We start from the raw sequence: 23,634 nt of genomic DNA, 5'->3' as shown, positions 1-23,634 counted from the left end.
GTGGTTGGTGTTTTTCCCAGGGGTGTTCTGGGAGCCTCACAGAGTTGCGCGGCTCTAGTCTGTCAGTCAGAGGGTTGGGCAACATTCGTATCACTGAAGTTTGCCTGGACCAAACTTTCAGGCTTTTCCACTTCGAAAGAGAAGAAAAACAGGATTTTGTGAAACATTCAAAGAAACTCAATGATTGCTCTATAAACTTTTTTTATTTTCAATGATACTTCCTATTTTATTGATAAAAAGCTATTAGCTTTTATCAATAAAAAGCTAACTGAAACCACTTTGTAATCCCCAATCCACCTAAGAATAAGAATTAAAATTCAACAAAGGGCCTGAAATCTGTTCGTGTCCGCCCTGCCCTCCCTGACCCCGGTGCATTTGCTGGTTGTCCAGGAGATGGCACTGTTGTTTCAAAGGAGCGTGGTCAGTGGGGCCCAGAAGTTGACCTTTGAAAGGATAATGGATGACAGCCAATGGTTAACAGGGAAGCTGCGAGTTAAGTCCTGTTTAATGAACCTTGGGTATAAAGGCAAAATAAGTTTAAATAATTGGTCTCCTCCATCTCCCTTCCTAGGGGCGAATGTGAACATGAAGACCAACAACCAGGATGAGGAGACACCGTTGCACACAGCTGCCCACTTCGGCCTCTCGGAGCTGGTGGCCTTCTACGTGGAACACGGGGCCATCGTGGACAGTGTGAACGCCCACATGGAGACGCCCTTGGCGATCGCAACCTACTGGGCCCTCCGCTTTAAAGAGCAGGAGTACAGCAGGGAGCACCACCTCATCTGCCGCATGCTGCTCGACTACCACGCCGAGGTCAATGCCAGGGATGACGACTTCAAATCTCCGCTCCACAAGGCAGCCTGGAACTGTGACCACGTGCTCATGCACATGATGCTGGAAGCGGGGGCCGAAGCCAATCTCATGGATATCAATGGCTGTGCGGCCATCCAGTACGTGCTGAAGGTCACCTCGGTGCGCCCTGCAGCCCAGCCTGAGATCTGCTACCAGCTACTGCTGAACCACGGGGCTGCTCGAATCTACCCTCCGCAGTTTCATAAGGTGAGGCCGTGTCCCTCCAAGCGACTTAGCTGAGGCTTGATCCTCTACCTGACTTTCCATTCACACGTATAGCCCTAGGTATCTCATCCTAGTCCAAGTGTGTTTGAAATCTGGGGCTGAGAGCAGGGAATGAGAACAAGAGTGGAAGATAATCTACCATGTCTTGTGGAAGCCACCAGTGAACTGGCGGTGGCTTCCTGAGGGACTGAGTGGAGGAAGATCAGAAGGCCAGGCTCAGTCTGCGGGACAGGTGCATAGAGTCAGACCCGCATGCACTTGCTGTCTCGGCCGGACGACCTAAAGATGACTGGTGGAATTAGTTGATATGAAAGGGCCATTCAGTTTTCCAGCCTAGTGAAAGCTAATGTTTATGGACTACTAATAATTATACTTTCAGTTTTCCAGTGTAGTGAGAGCTAATGTTGATTGAGTACTAATAATTATACTTACTATATCTAATGAGTTCTATTTACTAAACACATTGTTAGAAGCATTTTAAATTTTATTTATTTATGCATTTCTCATTTTTAAATTTAACTCTTCTAGCAACCCTATGAGATAAACAGTATTAGTACCCTAATCTACAAAGGAGGAATTTGGGGAACAGAGTAGCTAAGGAACCTGCCTGACCTCACACAGTGGCAGTGCCAGCATTCATTCAACCTGACATCGTTTGGTGCTTCTATCTGTTCCTGTATTATCACACTGCACAGCCTTTATTTTTAACAATAGTTATTAATAATCTCTAGTGGGTAGCAGAGACCAGATGCTAACAGGCTGATATGACTAAAACGTGATACCTACTTTCAGGTAGCTTAGAATCTAGTGGGAGAGACAAAGGCATAAAGAGATAGTTTTAATATGTCATGGTAAATGACAGAGAAATTAGGTTGATGATGGTAATTAATATGGAAACCAAAATGCATGTCACCTTAAAATAAGTCAAATGACACCATACCTAGGCTCTCACTCATTCTAAAAAAATAATTAACAAGGAGCAGAGGAGTTTTAGGTCTAAACCAACTGAGTAATGTAGGGCCGCAGAAAGCTAGTTGACAGAGTTTTACTGAATTCACAGCTAAGTTCTATCTCCTCCCTTGGTAAAATAGCAGAACAGGTCTGACGTTCTTCACTGTGAGGCTTAGTTGGAAGAAAAGTTCCAATAAAAAATTTAAGGGGAGCCCTGGCTGGTGTAGCTCAGTGGATTGAGTGCGGGCCTGTCAATCAAAGGGTTGCAGGATCGATTCCCAGTATAGGGCACATGCCTGGGTTGTGAGTCAGTTCCCCAATAGGGGGTGCTAGAGTGGCAACCACACATTGATGTTTCTCTCCCTCTCTCCTTTCCTTCCTCTCTCTCTAAAAATAAACAAATATAATCTTTAAAAAAAAGAATTTAAGGGGCGTGCACTCAGGGCAAATTCCAGATGGACAACCCTGAGACTGTTCAGATGTGGATATGACATCAATGAATTTTGTGATCTCATAGGGATTTTTTCTTGGTTGTCAGTATTTTAATGGATGATTTGCTCCTTAGAGCTCCTTAGAATTATATGTAATACTCAAAATGTTCTGAAACTTTATAAATTTTTTAATAGAGAATTCTAAGTGATTATGATGATGAGGAATACAAAAATAAACAATAATTTATAACAATGTCTTTTGTTGAGTTCTAAATAGGCTTTATATAGATTTTATTTAAATGTTATAACTTCTGTGATAGGTACTGGTATTATCTTCATGTAAAAGGTGGTAGATAGCTTTGGGATATTTTCCTAAAGTCACAGAGAGTAAGTGGTCAAGCTCATTCACTTATTTATTTTGATAAATATTTACTGAACACCTACTATGAGCCAGGCACTGTTCCAGGAGCTGGAGATAGAGCGATGAACAACAACAATCACAAAAAAGGCCCTCATGAAATATACTCTCTAGTGGGAGACAGAAAAACAAAACAAAATAACAAATAAATGTACTCTAATGTGTTTGGTGCTATGGAGAAATGTAAAAGAGGTAAAGAAAATAAAAGAATGCCTTTTTTTTTTTTGGTGTTTCTATATGTGCTGTTTTACAAAGGTGATTAGAGAAAATAAGGACACGGAGGAGCAAATCATGTGAATACCTGAATGGAGGGAAGAACATTGAGGTATAAGAAAAAGCAGGTGCAAGGAACCTGAGATCAGAGAGAGCTAAGCGTGTTTGTGGAAGAGCAGGAGCCAGAGTGGCCGGAGTGGAGTGAGTCAGGAGGAAGAGAAGTCGGAGAGCTGCGTATGAGCATGGTTTACAGACCATATACATGGCCTTGTGGGCCGTGGTCATGTCCTTGGTTTTTGACACTGAATGAGATGGAAGTCACTGAAGAATTTTTGAGTTGGAAAGTATAGTCTGATTTATATTCCACAAAGATCTTGTTGACAGCCTTTTGGAGAATAACCCTAGCAAGGGCAAAGGTATTGTAAAAGTCTAGGTAAGAGACAAGGGTGGCTTACACCACAGTGGATATGGTGAACGTGGTCAGATTCGTGGCATGTTTTAAAGAGGGAGTCATAGAGTTTTGCTGATCGATTATTTGTGGGCTGTAAGAAAAAGAGAAGAGTCAGGATAACTTTGAGGATTTTCACTCAAGGAATATAAAGAATCAAGGGGACATTTCCTGAGGTAGAAACAAGGCAAGGGGGAGCTGATTTTGAGGAAAAGGTCAGGAGTTCTGTTGTGACCGAGGTGCCTACTACTCATCCAGGTGAGTATCAAGTAGGCAGTTGTGTTTTTTTAAGATTTTATCTATTTTTTAGAGAGGGGAAGGTGATGAATCTGGTGTTCAGGGAAAGGTCCTGGCCACAGGTACAAATTAGGGAGTCTTCATCGTGAATACAGTGTGGAAAGCCAGGTGCATTAAACAAATGATGGCCGGAACTGTTGTTATTGCTACACGTCTGCTGTGTAGTGGAATCAGTGCTTCTGGGTTGGGGTATCCGCAGGGGCCTTCCCAGCCAAGAGAGGCAGTGTCTGAGGCTGTCTAGACACTACACGTTGAGCTTTAGTCTGAAACCCACTGCTGGTTGCCTGCGGGTAGAACCGGTCTCTGTGAAAGCAACTAAAAGACCCTCTTTCCTCATTCCCCTTGAAGAGCCAGATAAGGGAGACAGAGCCTTTAAACAGAGTTTCTGTTCTCCAGTGAGAAGTCTTGTGAAAGTGAGGAAGGCCCTGGGGTCCCTTTCACAAAAGCAGTTCTCTGAGAGGAACGAGGAGGGTTGGGAGTAGCGGCTTAGTAAGGTGGTGCATGCGCTCTGGTGTGGCCACTTACTAGCTGTACGATTCTTTTAAACAAGTTCCTTGATCTCTCAGATCCCAGTTTTCTCATCTGAAAGGTAAAAATACCAACTTGTCAGGATTGTCTAACAAGGAATATGTGAGTAAGGCAAGGAAATCATTGAGCCTGGTAATGCTGCTCAACAAGATTGTTTCCTTCCCTCCTCCGCCCAGAACAAACACTCGTCCACTGTGAGAGTCTCTCCCGGAGTCGTGGGTGGCTCCCCCAGCTTGTAAAGTAGGCCTGCAATTATGTGTTCCCAGGAACACTCTGTTTACCATTAGCATGTTCTTATCAGTTCTGTTTTGTTCCTCTGAGTGCCTCTACTTTGTCCATATGTGAAAGAGATTTAGAATAGAGTTAGTGGCCACTGGTGGATGGCTGGTAGCATAATCATTTTGTTGCTACCAACAGCCTAAGAGAACTGGCCCCCTTCCAAACCCCAACTGAAGAAAGTCTATTCCATTTACTCTAAGAAGCTTCACACTGATTTAGAACAAATTCTCCACAGCCCTGACTTTCCAAAGACAAAGTTATCTTTACGACAAGTCAAAGACTGACTCATTTACCCAGAAGATAAAGTGATTTGTTCTCTTGTGGATAGGGAATTTGGTTTCCTTATTTACAAAGAATAAGGTCAGAGCTGAAGATGCTGTCTGCCATATACAAAGCACATTTGTAGAGGGTGTATTTCACTGAAAGCCAGTGTATAAATTACATAAGGTGGGGGGAAAAGGATGATATGGTCTGCAATTGCTTTCCAGGGTACAAAAGGACATTTGATTTTTTTTTTTCTCAGCATAATTCAGAAAGAAATGACATCCCAGGGAGCCAAGATTGGGTTTTCAGGTAGGGCAAGAAAGACATTTTTCCAGGGGAGGGAAAGGTGTGTGAGGTTTTGGGGGCGGTGTGGATGGCTTCTGCTGTTGAACAATGCTGGGCGTGAAGCCCAGGGTACACGAAGTCTCTCTCTGATGATTAAGTGCCTTTCTGCACACAAATACATTAATATAAAAGGGCAGAAGCAACTTTAGAGTTTTTCTGCTGAAGCGGCTTAGAATTGCTACTTGTATTGGAAGGATGGCAAGGAGATTTATCTTGCACCTGTTTGGCAATCTATGCTTTCAGGTATCAGATGAGAGAAGGTATCTAAAAGTCTCTCCAGGTGCCACCACTGTGGAAAGAGCTTCTTTTGACTAATCGTTCTTCCATGAAGAAAGAGACACCAGAGGCATACAGAAGGTGAAGTTCATTGGGCATCTTTGGTTTCTCAGACCAGAAAATGGAAGCAGAAGCTTCTCCCTTCTGGGTTCATACCAGTCCTTTCTCAAGGTTCCTGGTAGTCAGCATCTAGTGATGACTTAGAGTTTGCTGTCTTACGGGGTTTGTTTTTGTTTTTGCTGTTGTTGTTATTCGTTTGTGAGTTAATTACAGAGGCCTAAAGAAGGTGTGTCTAGCTGCTTAGTTCTAGAGGAAGCCTGATGGGCCAGTGATAGCTGGAAGATTGTCAGGCTGAAGGAGCCTTTCATGCTGCGAGTCCCATCTTGTGTCAGCAGAAAACTTAGTAATCAGGGCCAACAAAACCTACTGACAGCAGTGGGAGCTTTGGACTTTGTGCATCTAAAGACTGCAGCTTAAGAACTACTTGATTTTTTTTTTTTTTTTTTTTTTTGCCTTGAAAGGTGAGAAGTTATCTCCCTGTGATACATAGGATTAGGCCAGGTGGAAGTTGAAGCATAAATACGTGAAGTTAGGCTCCTAACCTGTGAATGAAGTACATTCCTGTGTCTTTAACTTAGTCGAACACTTTCTAAATAGGGACTGGGAATAGGGCTGCCCCGTAAAATACAGGATGCTCAGTGAAATCTGAATTTCAGATAAATTATAAGTAACTTTCAGTATAAGTATGTGCCATGCAATATCTGGGATATATGTACACTAAACAATTACTGTTGTCTATCTGAAATTCGAATTTAAGCGGATAACCTTTACTATTACCATTGGCTAAATCTGGAAACCTTGGTTGGGAAGTAGGTAGTATGTTGTAAGAGGAGAGTAACTTTTATTCACATCATTTCCATGTCTTCAGTGTTGGCAAAAAAGTAGAGGTAAGGAACACCTAGGGACAAAGCCCCTGTGATGCCATGTGGGCACTGCATCTCTAAATGTGTCCCCTGTAGCTTCCATGAAGAATGAGCAGGGCTGTGCTGGCTGGTGTGGCTCAGTGGATTGAGTGCCGGCCTCAAAGGGTTGCCAGCTGGATTCCCAGTCAGGGCACATGCCTGGGGTGTGGGCCAGGTCCCCAGTAGGGGGCACTCAAGAAGCAACCACACATTGCTGTTTCTCTCCCTCTCTTTCTCCCTCCCTTTTCCTCTCTCTAAAAATAAATAAATAAAATAAAATAAATTGAAAAAAAGACTGAGTAGGGCTTAGGAATTTATTTATGCAGAGCATAGAAATCAGTTTTCTGGGTGGACAACTAAACTATGTGCACCATGTGCAGAGCCTCATTACAGACTTTCTGACTTCTTCATGTCTTTTGTTTTTATAATTCTAGTGTCAGTATATTCTTGATTCAATCCTTGGATTAATTTCAGCTCTCATCCCTGTACTGGTAACTCTTAAATTTAAATCTTTATTTCTGGGTTACTGAGGCAGCAGGGCCTGTCCTCCAGAAAGGATGTGTCTGGAGGTCTTTAGAGAAGAATGTGTATGGAGGTCTGGGTGCTATTTTCACATGATTCGCAACATCTTTGCATTCACCAGGGAATTCTTGTGAAATTTCAACAAGATGCAACCTAAAATAATTATGGAAGAGAATTTGCTTGTCTTAAAATATCTGTACAATAGGACTTGTGTCCTTAAAACATTTCACCAGTCATTACCTAAGAATTAAAATAAGATCATTAGAATATATTTGAAAGAGCACTACATTCAGATGAAGAAAATCCAAGACCATGCTTCCTCTTACTGTACCTCTGTGGGTTTTAATTCCTTTAATTTGGAATTAGGAAGATTGGATAATCTCTATGGTCCCTTGCAAGGCCAACATTCTACAATATCCTGACCATAGTTTATAACTAGTGTTCAAAGCAATTAGTCAGCCTCGGGTTCTCTCCGTCTCTCTTACATAGAGCTACATAATGCCATCCTCATCTCAGCTGCAGAGAAATGCGCAGCTCCATTTGTCTCAATTTTCCAAAACCAAGGTCCTGGAAAATTACCTGCCAACCCTGACAGCCACAAGCTCGGGCAAAAATCCTCTAGTTACACTTTCTATAGGCTCAGAAATGCTGACTCTTCAGAGGTCCCACAGCGATGGATCTCTCGCTCCAGCCCGCCTGCTTACGTCTTATGGATTGATGATGTCGGATTACTCTATTTGTTCAGACCTGACTGAAAAGGCCGTGGTCAGCAGCTTAGCTTTGTGCACCGCACCCAGAATATGTACGTGAATGGATCCTCTCATTAACCAGGTGTTTATGTTGTGCTTATTTGGACCCAGCCCCTGGACAGGATGATTCTGATACCTTCACTGGTTTGGAGCTTTAATACATACATTCAGTCTGCAATGGCTTATGACTGTGCTTTCTAAAGACGGGGACAGCCCGGAGCAGCTGTGTGCTGGCATTGGCTCCCTATCACTTGTGAGAGCTGACTGTTACATTTTGTGAGCTTATTGTTAAACACAACCATTGTCAAAATTATATCATATAAACCACTGAAGTATACTAAAAACAAAGGAAATAAATATTCAAAACACTGTACCTCCTAATCAGTTTACTCTACATATCTGTGCTGTTGGTGTTACTTGCATCTATTATGTGTGTATGGGGGAAACACTATATAATGTTATTGCACATTTCTCCCCAACCATGGACTCAGTGACCTCACATTGGTAGCTTCAAATTCCTCAGACCGTAGTCTTCTGTTTTTTCCATTTATTCCTATTGTTGAGCCCCATAACCTTAGCCAACACATTCTTTTTTAAAAGATTTTATATAGAGAGGGGAAGAGAGGGAGAAAGAGGGGGAGAGAAACATCGATTGGTTGCCTCTTGCATGCCCCCCACTGGGGACGTGGCCCACAGCCCAGGCATGTGCCCTGACTGGGAATCGAACCGTGGCCTTTCCGCTTGCAGTCCAGCACTCAATGTACTGAGCCACACCAGCCAGGATGCTGGCACACTCTTTGATGGTGCATAGATCACCATCACCTTGGCCTGCTGTGGGAGCATCCACCAGGCACACATTTGACTGCCACTGAGACATTGCAAATGCAGCACCCTCTGCTCATTATCTTCTCATTTCCAAATTAGTCTGACCTTCCAAGTTTCTCATTTCAATCAATGGCAGCCCTATTTGTCCTTGATCTCAGGCCTCAAAGTTGCACTCTTTATTCCCCATATCTGATTAGTCATTAGGCCGCACTTATTCATTCCCAAAGCTTCAGTTACCCTTCATTCTCATGATTAACAGTGATGCCAGCTGAGCAGTCATTGGATGCATCCCATTCAGCCTCCTCCCTGCTCTCTGCCTTGATACCCTTGTGTATTCCTTTGTGGTTTTGCTCATGGTGCTCAAGGGACACTTGATCTTTATGGTCCCTTTTTATTTACTGGTTTACATTGCTCTCCAGCTTCACATATCTATGTCTCTTCTTTTCAACTAGGTTGTAAACTCATCAAAGACTAAAAGCAGGTCATAAACTTTCCAGAATTATGACTGTAGAGTTAAACACAGTGCTCAAGAAGGCTTCCTAATGGAATGAACTGAATACAGCATTGCTTTTCATTAAGACTATGTAATAGCCTCCTATTGCCTGTCAAGTCAACCCTAAGCTCTTCAGACTGACATTCCAGGTGTACCATCAGCTAGCTGGCTCCATCTCACCTGCTCTTATCGTTAGCTCTGGCATGGGCCCTCCATTCAGGGTGACCTCCAATCACATGACCTGGAGACCTGTATACATACATACACTTAAATGGATATTAAAACTATAATCATTCTGTCTCAGTTTTGCTCAAGGACTCAGGACATTAGGTATTTACTACCACATTGAAAAATGCAATACTGGACCACCTATGAAGAACAGGTAAAGAAGGTTGGGAAAACCAGTTTTGTGACCATTTGCCCAATGACAATAGGCTGAGGTTGAGAAGGACCAGAAAATTAGGAAGAAATTTCTTTGGAGAAAATTAAGTGCAAAGGCACACCTTCCTGCTAATGGAGGGTCAGGGAGGGTTTCCTCCTCGTCTCGTGTCCAGTGAGAGGCTCTCAGAAGACTCCACAGACAGCTTGATTTGCTCTCTGAGGTTTCAAGGGAAAAGCGAAATTGATGTGTAACTCATGCTGAGAAAATGTAAAGGGGAAAGTCTGTGGCTGAGGCTGCTTGTCGGGTGGCAAAGGAAAAGAAGAGGGATGAGACTGGGAGTCAAGAATGCTTTTGCTGATAATGATGGGACAGAAGTACAGGTTCCCTCAGGACCAGTTGTGGTCACATTGAAGAGCCAACTGGGTTACTTTGAAAAGAAAATAGGTCACACCCAAAGGACTTCTAGAGACAGGGCCATCTTGGCAGAACGAAACTGGAGGTCTTCTGGTGGACACAGGTGCTGTGGGAGGTGTGAGGGCTGTTAGGGCAGGACGTGCCTTTCATCAGGCTCCCACCTACTTTATCAGAACTGCTTCACCTGCTCCTGGATGGTGAAGGACATCAATTTGATTTTATGAGTCCTCCCATCTGCCCAAGGGGCTGGCAGGGTGTGTGAATGCTCAAAGGCATGAGATGTCTCAAAGGCATTTCAGGGCTCCAAGGAACCCAACAGGTCCAGAAATTCATGATGTCTCTGTAAGTGGAATAAATGAATCTTATATGTGCATTAAACAAGAGGAACTTTGTGCTTTGTCTGCAGGTGATACAGGCTTGCCATTCTTGCCCCAAAGCAATCGAAGTGGTAGTCAATGCCTACGAACACATCCGGTGGAATGTAAAGTGGAAAAGGGCTATCCCTGATGATGACTTGGAGGTAAAAAATCTATTCCCTTCCTCTGGTTTTCAGTGTAAGTACTTCCAGACTGCAATGGAAGTGCAGAAAATCCTAATTAAAAAATTGGTTTTGAGGGTGCTTTGAAGACCTCCTCACATGTGGGACAAAGTGTGCTAAAAACAAGGCACGAAAGGGCATAGATGCATCAGGAGCATAGCACTTGGGGATGTCTCGAGAGGTTTGGCCACTGAAGGGGACGTTGAACAATTATATAAAGGTGGCAGCTTTACTTTCTTCCCATCAATTTAGATGAATTAAACCATAATAACATTTGAGATTGCTCATATAGTCTTTTACCAGAAGAATAAATTGTTTCATGGTACATGGTACTATTATTTCATTTGCTCTAAAATATCTCGAAGCTGTTAGTAGGCAGGAAACTGAGTACAGCTGACCCTTGAACAACGTGGTTCGAACCGCATGGGTGCATTTATTTACACACAGATGTTTTTCATCTTGTAACCAGACGATGTAAACTTATGGTGTGGATAAATATGTCCAGCACTGTGAATGCATTTTCTCTTCCTTATGCCTTTCCTAGTAACAATGTGTTTTCTCTAGATTCCTTTACTGTAAGAATACAGTATGTAATACATGTAACATATCAAATATGAGTTAATCGACTATGTTATCGGTAAGCCTTCCAGTCAACAGTAAGCTATAAGTAGTTAGATTGGGGGGTGAACAAAAGTTACATGCAGATTTCTGACTGCACAGGGGGTCGGCTCCTCTAACCTCTGTGTTGTTCAGGGGCCAACTGCGTTAAAATCCCTGTGAAGGGTCATAAAGAAAATGACTGGCAAAGCTGAGTCCTCACTCTACATACGGACTTTGCTGCCTTTGTGAGCCAGGTCTTCCCTGGAGCCTCCTGCTCTGGAGTTTAGCAGTCACAGGCTGTCTTCAACACATGAAGAGGTATCAGGTACAGAGTGCGAAGCTCATTGGGTTTGGAGACCAGTGACTTAGGTTCAATCTCATTCCGCTACTTATTAACTATCTTACCTTTTAAAGGTTACTTAACCTGCCTTAGCCTCATTCACTGATAAATTATCTAAATGTTCGGGTCACACCAGGCACAAACAGAGTTGACAATAATATTTAGACTAATTTAAAATTGCTATTTTGGTGTACAGTGCTCCCAGCAGTCCATGGAAGTGTGTGTTATCTCCTTCTGTGGGTTCTGAAATGTAGAGTATTACACTCCCGCCTCTTCCTCATCTCCTTACCTACAACCCCCTAGGTTCCTGGACCTCTCAATTTCGAGACCCTGGAGAGCTGCCATTTTGTATCAAGTCAGGCCTGAACTCGTCATTGCTGATGTCTCTGGATGGAAACTGTGGGACTTTTCTGACTGTGACCTGTCTTCCCTTGTTTTTCAGAGGTACTGGGATTTTTATCACTCTCTCTTCACGGTGTGCAGTAACTCTCCAAGGACTCTCATGCATTTATCGAGATGTGCCATTCGAAGAACGTTACACAGCAGATGTCACAGAGCGATTCCTTTGCTTTCCCTCCCATTGTCATTGAAAAAGTACTTGCTTTTAGAGCCAGAGGGAATCATTTATTAAGTCTTATGAGACAGAGGTTGTCAGTCTCAGATATTTAAGTGGACTCACTGGGTAGACACAGTTTACATAAATAAAATGGCACTTGGGATGATTATAACTTGTCAGGGAGTTCAAAACACTTCACAAACACCCTGTCATTAATCTTAGGGTTTTGTGATGAGAGGAAATACACAAGAAATAAAGTTGAGGCCTTCTCAAAGATAAGACTGTATCCAGGAGGTACAAACCTAACAATAATAACTAGCCTGGAGAGGTACTCAGTTACTAGGTGCCTGGTATATTTTTGTACAAATTTTCCTATATTATCTCATTTGAAACGGGACCCAGAGTTTCTTACAACCCATCTCCTTTATCATCGATAAGTTTACATTACCCTTCAGCTGGCAAAATAGCAGGCTTGGTGATTGGCCACCTAGTCTTGGTGCCTTCCCTCTAATCCCGCTTAGCAGAGATTACTGCTGCTCATTTTGCAAACTCCTATCGCCACACCAAGCTCTTCAACGTATTCTTAGTGAAGAAAGCGCGTGAGCATAGTCAAACAAGGAGATCTTTGAGTCAACTTAGAAATGAAAGACAAAGACCAGTCCACTTAATGGTCAGAAATGGACATTTCAACACACTCTCATTGAGCCAGAGACTGGAGGCAAAGACGAGCCCGAAACAAGGGCTCCTGCCCTCCAGGATCGTACCATTTAGCAGAGGATCCGACTTACAAGCAGGGAACGGCCACATCAGATGTCAGGGGCAAGAGTACAGGTGCTGACTCATTCATTGTGCTTGCCTTTCAAAGTCATGTTTCTGACGTGAAGGGTGGTTTTCTTTCAAGCATGAAGACAAAGAGTGAACGGATTGTGTGAAGTAGGGGGATCTCCTGCTGCTGTGCATGGAAATAGAGTCACTTTAAGCTTTTCCAGCCATCTTGCTGTTCTTTTATTTTAGTATGTTTTCCTGTTTAGTGTGAAAGGGAAGGCTTAAGTTGATTACATTGGTCTTTTTAGATAACACACTGACATTTCAAAGCATTTTAGCTGGAAGGTAAGGAGCACTTTGCTAGCAACGCTAGTTACAGAAGGCAAATTAAGACGACCTTTTGGAGAATGGTAATTTTTGAAAAAAATTGGAAAGATAAGTGTGTTAGACAGGCTTGTTAGTTAGTGGTTTGCAGAAAGAAAAGTACAGCTGATGAATGCCTGGACCTCGTGGTTTATGAGGCCAACTTGCTTCCCTTTTTTGCTCTTGCTCGTCACTTAGTATTGCTTTTTAAATGTCAGAGCAGACGTCATTCAGCACAAACAAATCGATTTGCCTGTTGTGAGCAGGTTTCTTTTATTTGTGCGGTCCTCCATCTTATTTAGCTTTACATGCCTGAGTTTTGAGTAGAGACAGTGTTAAATACTCCACTTAGAGTGTGCTTCTAAACTGGGGTTCTCCTGTTCCAGGTGCCATGTAGGAGAAATCATAGGTGGATACAATAATCTTGCTGAAATATCAGTTTTACCCAAGTATTTGGGGAGAAATATGTTGTACTAAAACAAGACCTATATTATGGAATAGAACGCTGGATTTGTATGAACTGTTTATAGAAAACATGATCGTTCAAAAAACAGTTTGCTTGCATCAGGTTGTTAGAACACATCGGAGAGTGCTGAGCGGTGGTTCCTGCTGCCCTCCCGCTCAGGAATGTCCTGGTAGACAAACCTGTGTTGCACTGACTTAGGCAATAGAACTGATGCTGCAGACGAAGACAGAGGACCTTCCTTCCATGGGAAAGAATGCTGCTCAGTCAGCTTGCTTGCGCTTAAACCTTTTGTGTTAACCTAGGATATAATACAGGACTCCTTGTTTCGAATTGTCTATTCATGGATCTAAAGCTATTTTTCCTCATCTTTGGATTTTTATTTAGAGGACTTAAATAAAGCTCTCCTGTTTCTTTTCATCTTTGTGAGTCGTCTATTTACTGAGAAGATTTTTTCCTAACAATTTTCAGCAGTGAGCCTGAAACACTCTATATCAGGGTGTCAAACTCATTTTCACCGGGGGCCACATCAGCCTCGTGGTTGCCTTCAAAGGGCCGAATGTAATTTGAGGACTGTGTAAATGTGACTACTCCTTAACTAGGGGCAAGGAGCTCGGCGCTGCCACCAGGTAGAAAAGAGGTGCTGGGCCGGATAAAACAAGGATTTGGCCTGCGGGCCTTCTGTTTGCTGCCTGTGCTCTATATTTTTCAAGACCTTATTCAACATTTAGAAAGAAAAAGACAATGAGGAGATGTTCCTGGAAATATATAATATTTTCAGAAGAAAGAAAAGGATAAGCGCAAGACACAGGCTATTATGAGAGGCACAAGTGTGTTTTAATAGCAGTAACGAAATTGTAGAGTCAGTCTCTCCTGCCCACCACCATCTGACTCCTGGGTGTTTCATTTCTGTCCATTCTCACTATTCACACAGTCCTGGGCAATAGCAACAGAGGAAATAATATCTTCATGATGCTTTTGTTAGTTTCTGTAAATAGTCATTTAATGGGACGGAGGGAGCACCTCCCTGGGTCCTTCGTCCTTAAGGGCTTTGGGGGTAGAGATTTTCGGGGAGGTCCCAGGGGAAGATTTTAATAGAATATTCATCCGCTTTCCAGGGAAACGGTCGTGGTCTCCACTGATTGGTGGGTACTGGGGCAGGGCAGCTGGTCCCGATGTCAGCGGTGGTTTCCCTTGTCTGGTTTTGCTGCTTTTCTGGGTCTGGAGCTGAAACACAGCTGAGGCCGAGATGTTATCTCTAGGGCTTAATGTTTAAGAATAGTAATTCAAGGGCTCCTGTGGGTGTCCTATGAGGCTATTCTCCTGTCCCTTGTTTCTCCTCTAAGGGGGTCTAAAACCATATGACTAGCCATTTATTGGGGGAAGGTCTGAACTGCAAGACCAGCAATATGAAAGGTCAGGAAAATAAAATCGCTACAGGCTAGGGGAGGAAAGGTTATCCTGGGGGCGAGGTCCTTGTTTTTGCAGTTACTAGGCACCTTGTGCCTTCCACCCTGGTGACCTTCTGTACCTGGCCCATTGTCCTTGCCTTGCTTATGTCTGTATAACTGCCTGCCACAGTTTCTCTTTGTCTTAGGAGATAAGACAGATAAGAAAGGGTGCTCCTCTCTCACAGGAAGGTTTTATGACTAGTTTCAGGGGAGAAGGGGTAGGTGTCAGAGTAACCTTTCTCCTGCTTTCTCAAACTCCTTCAGCTTAAAATAATCAACATGCCAAGGTGCCAGATATGGGGGTAGTGAGTCCTGTACCCCATCAGAGGGTTAAACAGTTAATGCATTAAATCACATAGAACAGAGCCTGATATTCAGTAATCATTTTACTATTATTATTGTCCTTGTTATTGCCATAATCACAATTTTTTAGGGAGAGGTTTCTACCAGTGAGGTAATATAGTTATAAAGTGAATCTATAGCTGAAGGTGATACATGGTCAACTTCCTTTCACTTGGGGAAGTACTTGTTGAAGTACAAGGTGCCACGTGCTGGGCACCTTGCAGGCAGCTTGGAATCGATGGGGGAATAAAACAAACCAGGTCCTGACCTTCTTGGACTTTTTGAATTGGCGATGGAGGTGAAATTAACATGGATGTGCAGGACGTGGCAACCAGGCAAATTGATTACTTTTTACAACGTTGCCCTCTTATAAGTGGCTTTATCAAGAATGCAATGACTCCTTTCACTATTTCTTAAAGGCTCTGGAGTCACTTGAAAATTTATCATGTGGACAGAGAAAGTTGATCAGCTGTTTCTAACTTCAGTGAGGGAAAGAGTAGGAAGAGATTAACTTTTGAAGCAGGAAGAGTATAGATAGCAATGAGACTGCTAGCAGTAAGGGTTATTGCACTTTTGAGTGAACAGGAAGGGTTGGAGAAATTCATTCCATTATTCTTTCACTTTCAAGCATTTATTCAATACTAATACATGTGTGGTTCTGTGCAAAATGCAGAAGGAAGAGAGAAGTGCTGATAGCAAATGGAAGAGTCATTTTCAGTAGCTGAAAGCTTTTTTAAATTGGTCTTACTAAGAGGTAAGAAAGGAAGCATACAGTGTTTTTTTTTAACTAGACACTATCTAACTAAGCTATTTTTCAGTCAGCTACTATAAAAGGGTTGATTAGAAATGACTTTCAAGACCTATATTTCAGTGATAAATCTCCATCTTCATACTTTTGGTCATACCTGTCACCATTGAGAAGCATTGCATGAAATATGCAAAAACATCCTCCAAAAAAACAGTCAATCTATCTTCCTTCCTTCCTCCCTTCCCTCCTTCCTTCCTCCCTCCCTTCCCTCCTTCCTCCCTCCCTCCCTCCCTCCCTCCCTTCCTTCCTTCCTTCCTTCCTTCCTTCCTTCCTTCCTTCCTTCCTTCCTTCCTTCCTTCCTTTGAAACACTAAGTGGATTAGGTGGGCTTCAATTTCTTCTTATAATTGGTTTTCTCAGATACAGGTATGCCTCGGTGGTAATGGATAACAACTCTGCCAATATATGCTAATCCAGCCAAGGATTAGCATATTGATGCTAATAAATAAAATAATGATGCCACCTCATACATCCTAGATTGTAGACAACAAAGAATTAATTTTAAGTGCTTATGAAGCACAGAAGAATTCACTAAACAGAATTATCATCGTGGGGCTTTTCAGAAGATCTTAGAAGTCAAAGATAGGTACCAGGGTGCTTTTCAAAGTCCAGGAGTTCAGACACTGCCCAGACTCACAAGAGAAGACATTCACTCACTGCCCCACTCCACACTGGGGGAAACCTGAGAGTCAGTGTTGATTGACAAGAGGTGGGAACCAACGGAGGTTACAATCAATTTAATCCATGAAGCAAACTGTACAAACTAAGCTGACCTTCTAAACACAAACTTTCTTCCTTCTCTGGGTCCTGGCAGGATGACTTCCCTTGGTCTTATGTGCTGAACTCCTGCCCCCCGGTTTCTTGATGGATTCAGTCTGTCGGAAGACCAGCTGGGACTGAAGGACAGGAGGAGACAGATGGGGACACTTCCTGGCCATTTCCCTGGTGGGCTTCCTCTTGATAGTGGCTGAATTCCTTCCCAAGACCACAGCTCCTATCAGGAGCCCTTCTCCTAAGCTATTGTGATTCTCCCTGGGTTATAGTAACTGCTTCCTCCACTTGTTCCTCCAGACCTAGGGGTGGCCAAGGCGTCCTCCTGTCGCCTTTGTCCTAGGTGCTTCAGCATTCTTTGCTACCTACATTTTTGTAAATACTCCTTCATGAAATGCTCTTCAATCTCCCCTACTGAGTGTGCAGCTCACTTTCTCTAGGGATCTTCACTGATACACAAACACATAAGACTGTGACAAATCAGGGAGAGCTTTGGTGCTGGTGAGTCCCGTTGGCTTTGAGAGATGACAGAGGTCACTGTGGACCAGTTGTCAGGCACGTGGACGTGAGCTGTGAAGGGTAGGGTTTGGATAATAACTTGAGTAAGAGTAGGGCAGTGGAAGGGTGGCCTTTAAGGTGAGTTAGTAGCTCAGTGAAGGGTTAGAGCTAGAATATACAGTAAGTATCCATATCACCAATTGAAGTAGAAGATAAACATTTGTTGTAGAGGATGAGATTACCAGGGCTGGGTAGGATCAAATGAAAGGTCTTGAACCATAGGGAAGCACCATGGGAAACCAATGGAATATTGCTCTTATTATCATAATCACTCTCTTTCCCACCCTACAACTTTCATAGTAGTAATAATTATGGTAAAACTACATAACATTCATATAGTATTTTATAATTTTCAGAGTCTCTTCATGATGCTTAATACAGATAATCCTCCTTTATCATAACCTTCCACTCTCTTCCATGCAAAGAAAAAACATGCCATTCTGAAGATTTAGCTATGAAAAAGATATCTAAACATGATGTTAATTACCTTTTCTTCTCATGTAATACGCTCCAATCACATGGAGAATTTACTCGAGCTACTGGTCGGGTGGTTCAGTTGGTTGGAGCACCGTCCTGCGCACCAAAATGTGATGGGTTCAGTTCCTGGTCGGCATGCGTACTGGAGGCAGCCAACTGATGTTTCTCACATCGACGTTTCTTTCTCTCTCTTCCTCTCTCTCTAAAATCAATAAACATCCTCGGGTGAGGATTAAAAGGAAAAAGGATTAGAATCTTGCTTTTTTTAAATATCAAAAGCTAAATAATTTAACTTCATGAGAAAAAAGAAAAAAGGAAATTTCCCTTCCAGCACACTAGGGCAGTGGTTTTCAACCTTTTTCACTTCACAGTACACATAAAATAATTACTAAAATTCTCCGGCACACCAATAAATATATTTTTTGCCAATCTGACAAAAAAAAGTACGTATGATTTTGATTCATTCACACCAGACAGCTACATTGGTGTTGACTGTTGTCATTTTTTAACTTTGACAATCTAAGGGAAAATAGGTCAGTGCCCCTGACTAAATAATCAAGTGTTGAAAGTTTTACAAATTCTTGCTGCACACCATTTGAAAATTGCTGCATGAGAGGATGAAGGCACAGAGGCAAAATCTGGAGTTCCAGGGCTGCTTATAAGTCTCGTCAGGGCAGTCAGTGTCGAGTGATACACTGCTTACAGAAGCACCACGTCATTGCATCCTGCAGGGGCGTGGGGACTCCCAGCACTGCTGAAGTCAGAGGGACAACGACAGGCTGCCTCTTAGGGTGGTCCATTAGGGAAGGCTTAGGCAGAAGCAAATTGTTCCTAAGTAAGCTTTGGCTAGTTCTCAGACAGATACATACAAAGTCATTTTCTTAACCCAAGTGTCAATTTCTTTATTTGAATAGTAATGTTTAACTACCTGGTTTACAGGGTCTCTTGGGAACTAAGTGAATGATATATGTAAGGCATCTGAAGCAGTTTCTTGTATGTAGTTGAACCTCAATAAATGCTCGATGGTACATGTGTCTGGTATGTGGGGAGATTATGTAAACATATAGAGTTTCAAAGGCATTCATGTGCCTGGGACAGAGGAGTAACACGTTTTGTATTGCAGTGGAACTGCGACGATTTTCCTGTGGCACAAATTCTCTGAGGCAAACCATTCCAAGCTGACTTGTCCATAGCTCTCTGTTCTTCGTAGTATGGCCTGAAGGAGGCAGTGTAGGAGAACTTTCTGCCTGCTGGCCTTGAATCACAGCTGTGGAGCGGCTGCAGCCCTCAGGGCTCAAATGTAGCCTGGAAGAAAATTAAGATGGAAAGCTCAAGGAAGGCAAAAAAGGTATTCTAGGCTACTTTCATTAATGTCCTGGGTTCAGTTTCAAACAAATCTGCTCTGACTTTCATTGGAAAGAGATCTGGGAATCAGGAAGAGCTTAGAACCACAGGTTTCTATCCTATGGTTACATAATCTGTTAAAAAAAAAAAAAGCAGTTTCTTTCTGAGTAGCGCTGAAATAGACAACTTCATTAGTAATTCCATCCATTTAACTTCTCTTCTTTTTCCACTACTTCCCTTCCTCTCGCCTTCTCCCTTCCTTTCTTGTTTTCTGTCTTGTCCTCATCTTGGGTTTTTTGTTGTTTTTTTTTCCCTCTTGCTTGGCCAGGACCTCAGTATGAGCAATGCAGACGTAATGTTGGTGATTGGCAACCACTGATGGGACCAGAGTCTTCTGCAAAACTTTGCTTTGGGTGCGTGAAGGTGACACTGTAAACCATGTAGAAACTGGGAAATTGTGTTTCTTTCTCCCTCCCTAGTTCTTTAACTCTTTGTTACCAGTCTGAAAACCACAACTATGGAAGTTTGCTTTCTTTTTAGCAATAGGTTGCAGGTGAGAGATCAGGGCCAAGCTGGAAGCAAAACTACCAAAGAGGTAAAAAGGAGGAAGCCTTCCGAAATGAAGCTTGCACGCTTCTGTCTGCCCTGTTAGTGCCTGCATCCGATTAGGGTTCCTGGTGCCCCACATATTGCTACGCAGTCAGAAAACTATCAGTAAGTCTCAGAGGTACTCCCATTTGGAAAAGCACAAAAGAGTTTCTTTCCAAGACAATCTAGCAGAATAGCTGGCCACACAGACACAGAAACGCGGTCAGCCATGCCAGAGCTCCAGTCCCTCTCTGCCACTTCCTCCCTCTGGGACAGTTCCCCCCTTTCCCACTTGGAGCAATAATTGCCTCATGGTGGAGTTGATGGGACAGTAAATAAAATTTCTTGAGCATGTTGAGTACAATGCCAGGCATATGGCTAACATTTAATAAATTACTAGTATAGTCCTACCTTGATTGATTTTTCCAGCTGAATTCCAGATTTCTATAATGACTGATAGACCCACGTGTTCCAGAAAAATTTAGACACACACACACACACACACAGCAAACAGATGTGAGTAGAATGTATGGATATATCCCTTCGGTGATATGCATCAGTGTGTGCTACAGCTCACAGGTGGAAATACACCCATGTGTAGAATCTGGACACACTAAATAAATCAAGATAGGCCTCTTACAATGCATTGCTGTTTTAATTGCTTTTGAATAGTTCCTAATCATATTTTTCTGCCTTGGGACAGGGCTGACTGACTCATTTAACCTGTGCTGCTTCCGTATGTATAGCTTACATATACTAGTGCCCATTCCCTACCTACTCTTTTGAAAGCATTAATAAGCTAATTAGGTTAAGTGCCTCACTCATCATATCATGTTCTAAATGTCTGTCTGTCTATCTGTCTCCATACTAGCCTGGAACCTTCCCGAAGGAAAAAACTGTAGTTTCTCCAGTTTTATTTTTAAAAAATTAAGGTAAAATTTACATTCAGCAAAATACATAACCTTTAAATAAATACTTAGATACATTTTTACAAATGTCTATACCTGTATAATCAACACTCTAAGATAAAGAGCACATTTATTACCCCAGAGTATCTTTCTGCCTCTTTCCAGGAATACTCAGCTGCCTTAGACAACACTGTACTATTTCTATCACCAGACCTGCATTAGATTTACTTGTCCTTGAACTTCATAGGAATGGAATTATACAGTACATACACTTTTGCGTCTGGCTTTTTTCTCTTAATATAATATTTTGGAGATTTATCCATGTTTTTGCATGTATCAGTAGTTTGTACCTTTTCATTGCTTAGTATGCCAGTGTATACTTAGTTCCAGTGTATCAATGTGCCACAGTGTGTCTATACATTCTCCTATTGATAGACATTTGAGTCATTCCAGTTAAAGGTAATGATGGATGTGATGGTTAATTTTATATGTCAATTTTGCTATGGTACCCAGGTATTTGGTCAAACACCAATGTAGATGGTGCTGGGAAGGTATTTTTAAGAAGTGATTGACATTTAAATAGACTTTGAGTTGACTCAAACTCCTAACACCCTATATGACGGAGGCCGACTACCCTCTATAATGTGGGTGGGCCCCAGCCAATCAGCTGAAGGCCTTACGAGGAAAAGGTTCCCAAAGGAAAAAGAGTCATGTGTCCAGACAGCCTTCCTTCTCACAACTGAAACATTAGCTCTTCTCTGGGGGTCCAGCTTGCCGGCCCGCCCTGCAGATTTTAGCGTTGCCACCCCTACAATCTCATACGCCTTTCCCTGTCTTGTTAGAGAGCCCTGACTAATACAGCAGACGAACTTGCTATAAACATTCTTGCTTAAGTTTTCTTCTGCACATGTCTCCATTTCACTTGGGCAAATTTCTAGGAGCGGAATTGACAGGTCAGTCAGTAGGCATAGATTTAACTTTATAAGGAAGCGCCGAACAGTTTCCCAAAGTACAGCACATTTTTTCCCTTACATCAGCAGCAGATGAGAGTTCTGGTTGCTGCACGTTCTTGTCAACATCTAGTGGTGTCAATCTTTTTAGTTTTAGCTATTTTGATGGGTGTGTATTGATATGTCTTTATAATTTTAATTTGCATTTCTCTGAGGACTAAAGATGCACTTATGGGATATTTGTGTATCTTCTTTGGTGACCTGCCTGTTCAAATACTTTGTAATTTATTATATTTTAAATCTCAGCTCTTAGCATTTAGTCGTCATTCAATGCCTAATATTGGATGAATGAATGAATGTTATATTATCCATCAGTGACGAGTAATCTAGTATGATTATTAAATCTGTCTATTTGTGATGCTTATGAAGTGCTGAGCATAGTGCCTGCCACACGGCAGCCGACAGTCGTAGCTACTGTACCATCCTTGTTTTGCGTGTGAAGAAATGAGCATCAGAACCATTATATAACTTTACCAAGTCACCTAATTACTGACTGTCAAAATTGCTGCTCAGTTCTGGGCTTATCCACTTGTGTATTTCATATTTTGACTTTTTCATTAGTATTAAGTTGACCAATTAAATATTAGACTCACCATTACAAGTGTGTCTTCACTCATTATTTTAACTATTATTTATGGCAAATGTAATATGGCAAGTATAATGATATTAATTATTTTACTTGTGTTAACTCATTTAATTCTCACTACAGCCCTAGGAGGAACGTACTGTTACCTTTATTGACAATTGAACGGCAGTACAGGGAGGTTATGCAGGTGTCAAAGGTCACACAGCTGACTAAGAAGGCATAGACAGAATTCAAGCTTAATTACTCCCGTACCAAAGCCATTGAGTTTTTGTTTTGTGGGGTTTTGAAACCAGTATATTGTCTCTTATGTCAAGATTAATTTTGCTCATGTTGAATCTGAGGGGCTTACGGGACAACAGGATGGAGAAGCCCAGTAAGGCCCAGACACTGAGGAGAGAGTCACCGGGGGATAGAGGTGTGTATAACTACATTCTGTACACTACAGTGCCAGGGCACACCAGGGACGCTGTGTTAGCAGTGGTTAGAGAAAGTGCTGGATGTATTAGAAGATGGAGAAATTCCACTAGTCTGATTTCAGAAAGTTCTACGATGACCCTGCATTTTTCATGCACCTACCTGGTCCACAAGAATAGGTCTGTAATGATGCGATCTTAGTCTCTAAGTCTGTCCATAAGCTGCTCCACAATGTTTTGGCTGTTATTAGAATTCCTGACAAGTGGATCTAGGTTGCCTGCCCATGGAGCCCAGGAGCTCATTCAAGGTCATTCCAATAAACCCTTTTCTATTTGTTAGAAACATCAGCAGCCCCCTGAGGGACCTCTCACACCAGGCTGACTAATCCCTCCTTTCTCTCCTGAAAAGGTAGTACAAGGAGCAGGGAGTGAGTCAGTCCCTTTGAGCTGGAGCTGGTGTTAATCTGCGTTATCTTAGCTCCCACAGGGTGAGTAATCATGCCTAGCTTGAGATCTAACCCTGGAAAACAGGTGCAAATTTCCAAAGGAGGCCTTTGTGACCATAACAGGAGGTTAACTGAAACTCAATCTATATTTATTCCCTGCAACACAATATTTTTTTGGACCGTGGTCTGCAGGAACATTCAGGTTCCCTAAAAACTGATCTCTGCACCGATTACAAGGGCATCACAGAAACACCAGCAATGGCCCAACCTGGTCCCGGGGGCCAGCCCAGCTTGTGAGGACTTACACAATAGCGCTGAGCCAAAGACTTCCTCCTGACGCTCCAGGGAGGCAGTAGGTGACAGGGAGGGACTCAGCCAGGCCCTGCCTACTGGACTGTGCACACAAACATGTTTTTGAAGCCCTTTATACA

General features: G+C 42.5%; 1 protein-coding gene across 1 annotated transcript in view; it reads left to right on the top strand.

Moving 5' to 3' along the window:
• The window catches only part of ASB4 (ankyrin repeat and SOCS box containing 4), a 53,936-nt gene extending 40,042 nt beyond the window's left edge, over positions 1 to 13,894 (top strand). Inside the window, exons 3-5 of the mRNA XM_024577297.3 lie at positions 572 to 1,062; positions 10,284 to 10,397; positions 11,798 to 13,894. Of these exons, the coding sequence (XP_024433065.2) occupies positions 572 to 1,062; positions 10,284 to 10,397; positions 11,798 to 11,986 (794 nt within the window). The 3' untranslated portion in view covers positions 11,987 to 13,894. The remainder of the gene's footprint in view (positions 1 to 571; positions 1,063 to 10,283; positions 10,398 to 11,797) is intronic.
• Positions 13,895 to 23,634: the final 9,740 nt, after the last annotated feature.

This window comes from Desmodus rotundus, chromosome 6 (genome assembly GCF_022682495.2).
Source record: "Desmodus rotundus isolate HL8 chromosome 6, HLdesRot8A.1, whole genome shotgun sequence".
NCBI classification, from domain to species: Eukaryota; Metazoa; Chordata; class Mammalia; order Chiroptera; family Phyllostomidae; genus Desmodus; species Desmodus rotundus.
Note: the sequence above shows the minus strand (reverse complement) of the source record. Positions and strands in the feature narration are given on the sequence as shown.